The following is an 11,758-nucleotide window of genomic DNA, read 5'->3' as shown; positions in this document are numbered from 1 at the left end:
GAGGAAGCACCCAGATTTCCCTTCAAAAACAGTCACCAACGATTCTGACTCAGAAGATCAAGAGGATCCACACAATCCCTTCTGGAAGACATCTGTTTTGGCAACATCTTACAGTTAATGTGCCAGTGGGGAGCTTGGCTTATTGACCCCATCTCTCAGAATGAGACTGTTCTCTTTGAGGATTATCAATCCACATCATCTACATCCCGGGTGTTACCTCCAGCAGATAAGCTAATTACTTCATGGCCAAGATGTTCTGGCAGAAACCAGACAATTGTGAAGCAATTCCCAAAAAGCCACACAGGATTTTTGCCCTCCAAAGGATAAACCTTTTTGTCTAAATCCCCAGCCATTTACTCCCATCATTGTGGCAGCAGCTACAAAACAAGTACTCTCAAAGGACTCTTCTTCCATCAACCCACCCAATAAGGGGTCCAGGATGATAGATAGATTAGAGAAGTGGGAGTATGCTTCAGTCATCCTTGTACTACAATCCCTGACTTATGGTACATGTATGAAGAGGTTCCAGAGAGATTTGTATCAACAAGTTCTATCTACTGTCAAAAACCCTCTTTCAACAGACACTAATAAAGAACTAGAGTCTACTGTGTTGAAAATAACTAGCTGTCGATGCACTTGATGCATAACATGGAGGATGGATCATCTAAGACAGCTAGGTCAGGCATAGCAATGAGACATCATGCATACCCATACCAGTGTAACTTTGCAGACAACTTAAAAACATATTTTACTAATCCTGCCTTTGTGAGGTCACAACATTTTTGGTCCTTAAGTTAAAGAAAGAATGTAGAGCTGGAGCATTTTCTCCCTGGGCCTCCGCTGAAAACAGGTTCTGTGGAACCTAGTCGGACTTTCCCGGTCAACAAAATGATAAATAAAAATAAAAAAAAATGTATATGGTAATACTCTTTTCTGCCATTGGTATCATGTTCATGGCATCTTAGACATCATATTCCAGGAACCAGAAATAGCCTGTTTCTTTCTTGTTCAATGGCTCAAAGCATCAACAGATTGATTCATCTTCTGACAGTAGAAGCCATAGCAGAGGCATAGGAGCTCCTCAGAACAATAGTACTGTGCTCCCTCTTTGGATCATAAAGAGTATCAGTGAATGTCTGCTCAACTGCTCCACTCTGGAGGCACTGGGAGCATCTCTCTTCCTCTCTCCATCTAACTATGTGGCAGGCCATCATGCAGAGCAAATGTCTAGGAGGGTTAATATCCAGAGGCTATTGCATCCCCTTTTTTCCTAACCCCTCTTTAGCCTACTGGGCCATTACAGATGCTCCACTGAATCAGGCAGAAGCATTTCTAAGTGATATAAACTCTGTTCTAGAAAAAAGCAATCCAAGAGGTCCACCCAGATGAAACAAAACCAACATGAAGTTCTTTTTGGTATCCAAAGGAAATAAAGAACCTCAAACTGATCTTGGACCTACTGTATGTCTCCTAAATAGATGTGCTTATAAAACCTGCTTCATGATGGACACAGTGCAATGAATTCTACCCTGTTTCAGGGTGACTGATTGGATGTACTCCAAAGATGTTTGTGACAACTACCTTCATATGAATATTGTGCAAGCATCACGGATGTCTCTCTGTTTTGGCATATGAGTCAATCTTTATCAGTTCAGGGTCCTGCCATTTGGACACACCATTACCTCCCCTCCAGAGTGTTTACCAAAGGTGTGGCTGCTATAGCAGCCCACATATGAATCATGGGATACAAGATCCTCCTGTACCTAGATGACTGGTTCCTAATTGCCTCACAATGTTCACTGCACTGGCTTGCACAGGATCTGAGAGATCTACTTGCATTGGATTCCCTGTGTATTCTTCTACACTATCCTTGTAATTTAGAAGAAGACCCTACAAGTTAAAAAGAGTTGGCAAATTTTCTTGACATCTTAGCCAAATGATCCTTAGTCAGTTTGAATGCATATTTGAATCTCCCCTGAAAAGAGCCACACATAATGGGACAAACCCAGTCATAAAAAAAACTAAATTACTGTACACTAATCAAAGGTTCATAGGTTGGTACTAGGCTATCAGCCCTAGGGCCTATACAAGCCTAGCCATAACAATTCCCTGGCTATTTCTTCCCACACTATTTACTTCCCTGGACCCCTGTCTAGCAGGGCGACTGACGTGATCCCCGGGGTGAATTTCTTTTCTCCCATCCAATCGTCAAGGTTCCTTTTGAAGAGGACCAAAGAGGCACTCTGCTTGACATGTATGGGCAATCTATTCCAGAGTCTGGGGAGTCTCTGGGTCAGAACCTATCCCAAACTAACTGCCCCTGCAAGCCATTTTAAGCCTAGCCAGTTATCCCTTGTGAGACGCAAACCCTGCACCTTGTGTTTGTAAGGCAAACACCTTATCCATTAAGCCACCCTCCCAACCCTAACAGAAAATTGATAAGGCAGTCATAAAATGCCATTTTAATTGTGCTGTTGATCTGTAGCTAATATGCAGTTCATTTTTTGTGCCAGTGATAAGAAGAAAAGTGAAAGATAAGTAATCACACTCTATCAATGAAGTCAATTTTCCTGACACAAACTGCATTGAAGAGTGCACTGTGTATATAAATTATTTAGTCAGGTGAGTCCGTAATGTGTATACAATATGACCATATTTTGAACACAGAATTGAAAGAGGGAGTTTAGATTATGAAATAGATAGAATGTAAAAGAAATGATTGTCAAGGCTGCATTGCTTGACATCATTTAGACACAAGTGCTGCTTAGATTATTTAATAGTAGTGTTCCCAACAGCCTAAAACATTTGCATATGTCTGAAGTACTTCATTTAGCTTGCAATGGTCTTTATTAACTGATTTAGAAATGATTCCAGTGTTTTTACCTCTGGTTAACCTCACAGATGAATGAGCTGTTCTCTAGGTTTGGCTACCCTTATTCTTCAAAGGACTAGTGTCAGGAAATCAGCATTTTAAGCATGTCTCTTCTCGGCTTCATTAAATCATATGAAACTGAGTGGTGCTTCTCTTCTGAATTAGGAATCATTGGGAAATATTCTTCTAAATAATAAACTGTAACAATCTGTTCACCATGATACGTAGTGATACAGCACAACTGCAACAGACAAAATACACATATCATCCTTTTATTTATTAACTAGACATATTTCACACTCATCCTTATTCCAAAAAAAAGCCATCAGAAGGGTTACTTATAGTATCATTTCATTTGCACTAACCATAACTCTGCATTGTATAATTTTTATCAAGTTTGGTATCACTTCTGTTAGTTTTCATATGCATTAACGTATGTAACTTCAACAGTAAATAAATAGCTCAAGAACAGAAATCTAACAGCAAATCTTGTGTGTCTTCACCTGGGTGATTTTTCCTGTTTATGTATTGCTTGTATTTCAGTAACTGGTACGGCCATCTTTAACAAACCAAGTTTTCTTGATCAAAACCCTGTGTCTAAAATTACTTACAGGCATAATGTTTGGCAGATTGAAATGGTTATTTAAAGCATCAAAACAGTAATGCACTTTGAAGTAAGGAAAATATAAAAAATGTGCCTTTAGTAGATGAAATTACAGATCCTATGTATAGAATCTGATTTACTTTTCTTATTCTTTTTCTTGACAGCTCAGTGGGTGTCTAAGTAACAAATATATAACTGAAATTTCAGTTAATGTGACTGACAGAAATGTGCCCCTAAAACAGATGAAATCATATGCCAGGATCACTCAGCTACACCATTCCTTTCTGTCTCTTCATCTTCGGATGTAAATTTAGAGAATAGGGATAGGAAACGTTGTTGTTTTTCTTTCGGCTTTTCCCAGTTAGGAGTTGCTACAGTGGAACTCTGGTTCGCTAATGATTGGCAGTCAATTTTTATGGTGCCGAGGTGCCAGCCCGATGTCCAACCTTCAACAAAGGCACGCCCATTCACGCATGTCTTTCGAATGCCACTCGACTGCGGGGAGGACATGCAGATTCCACACAGAAGGCTCTCCAGCCAAGAATCGAACGGGAGAACCTCTTGCTGTGAGGCGACAACGCTACCGCTGCACCACCGTGGCTTAAACAGGGATAGGAAATGTAAGATAATAAAATCTTCATATAAGAAGTATTGCACTGTCAAAAAAAAAAACTTCACTTTTCATAGCCTTAGTAGAAAAGGGGTACTCTTTTACATTAACATACTTACATCATGAGAAGAAAAAGGACACTTCTTTTTGTCTGCTGTCTCAGGAAGGTGGAATTCAATGATATAGCCTTATACATATGAACTCCAAAGTATTCCCAGTTCCAAACAATGATAATATTCTCGAAGCTGCAGTCATAGACCATGGATGTCATTCCACTAACAATTGATTTAGTTCATGGTAGAACTCTTTAATACCAATACAAGTCATATATATGTTTTCTTATTATAAGTACTGGCATCATATTTGAGTAGTGAAATGTTTTCTGCTAAGTTGATAATACAGAACACTTATTTTCTCTGGAGTTACTGACTAGAATAAGTAAAATCAAATCTTTCTTGATACATGGGATGATATGTCTAAATTCCTGCCATATAATGCATCTCTCTTTGCACACACACACACACACATATATATATATATATATATATATATATATATATATATATATATTTTTTTTTTTAATGCAATATGAGATTTTTTGCTGACATATACATCTGCTATTTATCTTTGCAGTTAAACCAGATCCACCAGAGAGAGTTGAAGCAAAAAAAGTTCCAAACAACCCACGAAAATTAGAAGTTAGATGGCACAACCCATCTACATGGCCTGATCCAGATTCCTTTCCTCTAAAATTCTTTCTTAGGTATCGACCACTCATTCTTGACCAGTGGCAGCATGTGAGTAATTTTTATTTTATGCATGGATACAGTGATTACATTTCATATGCATTTATAAATATATGTGTTTAAATTTTGGAATTTCTGAAACTTCTGCCTCAGCTATGCCTTTTAGCATAAACAACTAACTTTATAATTATGCGTCAGACCATTTTTGTAAATGGGTCTGTAATGTGATGAGCTCAAATGGCCAATCCCTATGCTAAGGGAAATCTATGACATTAGAAGTACATTCTCCATGTAGAAATTCACTTGTCATATGTAACTAAATCAAACAATGAGTGCAAGGAGGTCATTAATCAGGGATAAGTGAGGAAGAAAATTTCAGAAATAGAGTTTCTTCCATTATGTATGAGTCAAGTTCCACAACTGCTACCTTTCAGCCTGTAACTGATCAACTGTCATCTACAGTAGCCTGGATATAAGTTTAAAGGCAAATATTCCTAAGCAATCTTATTGTCACATGGTTTTAGGCCATCTTTGTAAATACATTTTTTAGTAATGGAATAATTGCTCTTTGATTAAAGTTGACTTGGATGAATCTGTCTAGACATGTATTTTTTATTTGTGTACCTAAAAGTAACTCTATACAATACCCCAATTTGTGCAACATAGACCTCCATTTAATTTATTACTAGTTATTGTGTGTCTGCCATCTTGCACCAAATACAGGAAAATACAGCAAAATGTACCACCACTAGAAGCACATGTTTAACAGTTATTAGTATGTTAAACAAACCTTTCCAAATATAGTTTTTCTGCTTCTTTTTTAGGTTCCACAATGCCAACTTTTTGGTAAATAACTCTAGAAGTCATAGGCTTTCGAATACTGGCCAAGGCTCTTGCCGTCCCCATAGTGCCTTTTTTAGGCAAGGCTCAAAGGATAAGCCAACCACCATAACCAGCACAGGTAACCAAAAACTAAGGGTAATGCTACTCAATGCCAGAAGTCTCAACCTCAAAATGCATGCACTTGAGGCACTCCTCAATATGGAGAAAATCGATGTTTGTGCAGTGACGGAAACCTGGTTCAAGGCTCCAGAGAGAACCCCAGCACTACCAGGTTACAATTCATATCATACCTTCCGGCCTCAGTTACCAGATCGCAGTACAAAGGGCGGAGGTGTATCCATATTCATCAAGGATACTCACATGTCCAGGTTAGTGGCGCAGCATGATGCCCCAGAGATCATCCATGTGCAACTATCAGCAGGCAAAACCATATTTCAAGTTGTAGCCTGTTATAGATTGCCCACCATGTCCCAAGATGCTCACTCAGCATTCTTTGAGGCATTGGAAAATATAAAGGTCCTACCCAACACCGTAATTTTGGGTGATTTCAACTACACTGGTATAGACTGGGAAAACTGCCAAAGTTCTAACTCCTATGCCCAGTGGTTCATAGAATTTATAAATTTAAATACCCTTGAATAACTGGTATGTTCTCCCACTAGAGGGGACAACATATTGGATTTAGTCATCACAAATATGGGCACCCATTGTACCACACCCGTTATCACTCCGTCTCTGGTCAGATCAGACCACAAACTGATAACCCTGGACATCCTCATCCCTCCACCTCCCCCAGTCAAAGAAACCATCGTAAAAAAACTTTCCAAAGCAAACTTCAAACTACTTGCGTCAGAAGTGGAAAGCTTCACTATTCCCTTGCAGAAGGATAATGATATCCAGGATGCAGAATCCTACACTAAGGCACTTTATATACATCTTCAGGATTGCATGGACCATGCTATCCCAAAGAAAACCAAGACTCCTTCCTCAACCAAGAAGAAACCAGTCTGGTGGACCCTGGCCATAAGCAAACTATACAATAAAAGGAGGAGACTTATACAAAAAAAGGCCAAATCTCAAGTAGAAAAATCATCCCTGATCAGCATTAGTAAGAAATTGAGGGCCCTCATCAAGTCAACTAAAGCTAGTTTTGAAAAGAAGGTTGCCAAGGATGCCAAGGATAACCATAAGGCCTTCTATGGCTACATCAAAAACCTAAATGGCAATGCTCAGGTCTGTTCTGAGCTAGTACAAAATGGAACAAAATACACTGACCCCACTGACATTGCCAATATCTTGGCTGACAGGTTCAGTGCAAATATCTCCCTCCCCCTACCACCTGCAGGGCCTATTACTATTCCAGGGGATTGTGTAACTCCAATTATTACTGATATGTTGGTTAATAAGGCTCTATCTAAAGCTAAAAACACTGCCTCCATGGGACCAGATGGTGTCCCGGGCTGTGTCATACGTGAGCTCCAAAATGAATTAACCCCGCATCTGAATACCCTGTTCAGTCTTGGCCTCTCGACAGGATATGTGCCCATAGAATGGCGCACAGCAACGGTGGTTCCACTGCACAAGGGTGGGCCCACAACCGACCCTGGAAACTACCGACCAATAAGCCTGACCAGTCTGATCTGTAAGGCAATGGAGTGAATCATTGTGGAACTCATAAATGGAGAGATTGGGAACGTCCAAACACTTGACCCCACACAGTTCGGCTTCGTCAAGGGCAGATCATGCCTCCTGAACCTGGTGGACTTCTTTGAGACAGTTATACAGGCTATAGATAAGGAAAAGGCGGTACACACGGCTTACCTTGACCTTGCTAAAGCATTTGACACCATTCCCTATTCGGCTATTATTGATAAACTCACCAACCTGGGCATAAACCCTTACGTCACAAGATGGATCGCAAACTGGCTCTCAGACAGATCCCACAAAGTAAGAGTAGCAGGATCTATGTCCGAATCCAGACCAGTAACGAGCGGTGTGCCTCAGGGCTCTGTCCTGGGAACCTCCTGTTTGGCATATACTTCTCAGAAATACAAGCAAGCACTGAAGGGCTGTGGCTGACCAAGTTTGCAGACAACTGCAAACTGGGTGCTATAATAGAGTCTCCGACCGACATGGATATCCTCCAGAAGGGCCTTAATGAGACTGATGCATGGTGTCAAAGCCATGGTCTCAAGCTAAATGCTAAAAAATGCGTAGTAATCCCCTTTGGAAAAAAACAGAGTACCCGTGAACTACCACATAGGAGGTAACCCCCTGAAATCTGAAGAAGTAATAAGGGATCTGGGGACCCAAGTAGATAGTCAGCTTTCCTTTGATAACAATGTTGCCAAGGTGGTTAGAAAATCCTACTATATGACCCATCTGATCATGAAAGGATGTAATGGTGCCCTTCTACTCTTCCCTCAGCAGACCCATTATTGAGTACAATGCACCAATTGGAATGTACCTGGCTAGACATCTCCAGCAGCTGGAGAGACCACAGAGGTACCTTACTAAGAGGATTACTGGCCTCAAACAGTTGCCCTATGTAGCACGATTGAAAAAACGAAGGCTTTTCTCTGTTGCATACTGCCTTCTCAGAGGCGATCTCTGTCTAATATACAGAGCCATGTCCAACCCAAAACTGTTGAACATGTTCCATCTTAGCAAAACCAAATCTACTCGAGCTACACACTCTAGGGATATAAACCTCAGCACAACAGTGAATAGAACATGCTGGAGGGATAGATTCCCTTCGCAAAGACTTCCCTTGCTATGGAACAAGGTCCCAATCTACATAAGACAGAACCCCTCACTATCACTCTTCAAGAGGAACCTTGACGAGTGGATGGGTAACAGAAAGTTCACACCAGGGATCATATCAACAGCTCTACTAGATAGGGGCCAAGGGTACTAGCTGCTAGATCAAGGGCCTAGGGAACTAACCAAAGGGGCGGGCGGTGAATACCGCAGAATGTGGCTGGGCTAATATATGCCTTCGGGCAGATAGCTCAGTACCTACCTATGAACCTATGAACCTAAGTGCAAAAGTCTTTATTAGTTTTCTGCATAATTAGTATTATGGCTTTATTCACATCTATTTTTTTAAGATCCTTACCGTCTTGTAAATTATATTGGCAAAACTGTGTATATTTGTTTATGGAGTTATCATATATGGATTCTACTGTGCATTTTATATCTGTAAGTGCTCAGTACTTAATATATTACAGCTATGCTCTGGTTTTCCTTGTAAAAATATTCACATACAAATTTTACTAGAGATATATCCCCTTTACATTACAATTCTCAAAAAAGTTGCTGTTATATGTTTTGATGAATTATAAGATGCACAAAAACATTTACATTTTCAGTCCATTTACATACAAGAGTTCCTGCTTCCTAAGTTGCTGCTTTGCACTTCTGCTGCCTTTAACTACAGTCCAATATCTCCTTTAAACTTTTCCCCATTTATAAAAAAGTTAGGAGTAGAGGTAATTATGTTTGGACTTTCAAATATTAATGAAGAAATAATTAAGATAGTTTGGGATATTTTAATGTCCAACAGTAAGGTAAGAACACAATCACCCCTGTAAACGTTTTATGTCAGAAAAACAAAATTCAGATTTGGTATAAGAAATAAAAGAATACTTAACAACTATAAAATAGACAGTAGAATCCGATAGTTTGTATATGAATCAAGGGCAAGCTGATCGTATTGTGTTTTAAAAATGATTTACTGTTGGGAGAGTTATAATGACATATATGGTTGGGAAATATATGAAGAAATAATGGTGTTTCTGTAAAGACCTAGTTAATAGTTATACATAATGTGCAAGCGTATGAAATACTGTCTTTAAGCCGTTTCTCAGCCCAACTGATGTTAATATGTTTAAATCTGTAATTACAAGTGGACAAATACATGGTAATATGATTACTAATTGTATATAAAACCAAATGCATTGCTGAAATACTCTTTTATGCCTAATGAAGGTCTGCAGCAGTTTATGCCTCAAATCATTTTTTTGTTATTTTATATATTATGACATTTTAATTGAAAGAAGTGTTGTGGATTAAAGATAAAGTCAATTGTCTTCTCACTCCTTGTCTCTTATTTTACCACAACTCAGTTTTGTGACATTCTTTTGTTTTTTTTCTTGTGAAGCTTTTTCTTATTCTGAAGTGGATTATACCTTGATAGGAACAGTGATACTGATATTTCAGAAGAAGCAATGGATTACATTTGTATGTAGAATAGTTTATATTCTATTGTGCATTCTAATTCTAGCAATACATGTCCAGCCAGTGTCTTAATAGGTAAAACAGGAGTCCCAATGAATATTCAGCAGGATCATGGATTGCTCTATATATTAGTCTTTCAGGGTTGGGAGGGTGGCTTAATGGATAAGGTGTTTGCCTTACAAACACAAGGTGCAGGGTTTGAGTCTCACAAGGGATAACTGGCTAGGCTTAAAATGGCTCTCAGGGGCAGTTAATTTTGTACTAAACTATGAAACTTGAACCTATGAAATAAATGTTAGTCTGCTTTTTCTTGTAATGACTTACGAGGCTCTGACTTCCCAAAACAATTTTGGATCGTAATAAAATAACGAATAGATCACTTCTTTGAACCTTCCTGCTACTGTTAGCAATATTACAGGAAACTTCAGTAACTACAAAGGTTTCCTCATATCCATAATCAATGAAGTTACTCTTTCAGCTCATTCCCATCTGAACCTCTTTCCACACTATCTGATGATCACCTAATCCCCAACTGTACCAATACAAATAACCTTCTACTTGACTAAGATTACCTGAAATGAAGCTAAGTTACTACTAAAAAGCCTCAAACCTGCCTCCCCATTGGTATACTTCATCCTATTTTGTTTTACATAGAGCAACAAATAAAATCTCTAAACCTCTGACTGATATTTTCAATCTTTCTTTGACACCATCTGTAATGCCACCAGACCTCAAGCACTCATATATAATCCCCATAACAAACACTTTCGAATATAAAAATATCAAACATTTCCTACAACCTCTAATCTCTGTCCTCTGACTAAAATCCTTGAGAAAATCTTATGCAAACAATTGTTAAAATACTTTAATAGTTACAGTCTCCTGACTGATAAACATCATGGATTTAGAAATGTCTTCAGAACAGCAACAGCCCTTCTGTGACTGATACCATCTGTACTTCACTTAGCCTACAATGGTATTTATTAACCTCAAAAATAACAAGATTGTGGAAGCACTGAGGAAGTAACTGCACTTTTGCATAAGTAATAGAAATAATGAGCCTATTTACTGCTTCACTTTATTGAGGTAATCACATACATAGCTACTTTATACCTTGAAAGTAAACCTTTGAAATATATATGATTCAGGTCCAGGATAACATATACGAAAACAGCTTGCACAGAGGACATCTTATACACACTCATCACGTAGTCCCACTAAACCTACACCACCAAAATCCACACATAGAAACACAAAAACATTCACAGAGGCTCTCAATAATAATCTGCTCAAGCAACAGAGACCTCCAAAGCAGAATTGCAAGCAACATCCACCCCCCAACACAACCCAAATGACACATAGCCCACAGACTGCCAATAAACCACAGCCCATAAGGCAAAACAACGTACCCAACACACTAGTCATAGGTGACTCTATAGTCAGGTACACTGATGTCCCACTCACCAGGCTAAACAAGGAGAAGATTACTGTCAGCTGCCTGTCGGGTGCCAGGATCCACCACATAACCCACGCACTCAGGTCACAACACAACAAGTACAAATATGACTCTGTCATTGTCCCTGTTGGTGTGAACGACCTGAGACATACCTGCCTGGACTACATGAAAAGAGACATGGAAGAGCTCTCCGATCTTGTAGCCCAGACAGGTATGACCCTAGCCCTCAGTAGCATCCTGCCATCACCCAAAATGATACCGCAATACAAGGACAAAATGATTGACTTCAACAATTGGCAAGCTTCTGGTGTCATTCTAAGGGGATCCAGTATCTGTCTGCCTGGGATGACATGGTCGACAGACCACGATGCTTTGACAGAGATGGTCT

The 11,758-nt window shown here is 39.3% G+C and overlaps 1 protein-coding gene across 2 annotated transcripts in view; it reads left to right on the top strand.

Annotated features, from left to right (window-relative positions):
- Window positions 1-11,758, top strand: part of CNTFR (ciliary neurotrophic factor receptor) — a 2,564,731-nt gene that overhangs the window by 2,049,734 nt on the left and 503,239 nt on the right. For both annotated transcript variants that reach the window (XM_044077809.1, XM_044077802.1), the window contains one exon: window positions 4,720-4,883. In XM_044077809.1, the coding sequence (XP_043933744.1) occupies window positions 4,720-4,883 (164 nt within the window). The remainder of the gene's footprint in view (window positions 1-4,719; window positions 4,884-11,758) is intronic.

Source organism: Protopterus annectens, chromosome 1.part1 (genome assembly GCF_019279795.1).
Source record: "Protopterus annectens isolate FY-2018-M chromosome 1.part1, PAN1.0, whole genome shotgun sequence".
Taxonomy (NCBI): domain Eukaryota; kingdom Metazoa; phylum Chordata; order Ceratodontiformes; family Protopteridae; genus Protopterus; species Protopterus annectens.
The sequence above is the reverse complement of the archived record's forward strand: the minus strand, read 5'-3'. Positions and strand labels throughout refer to the sequence as shown.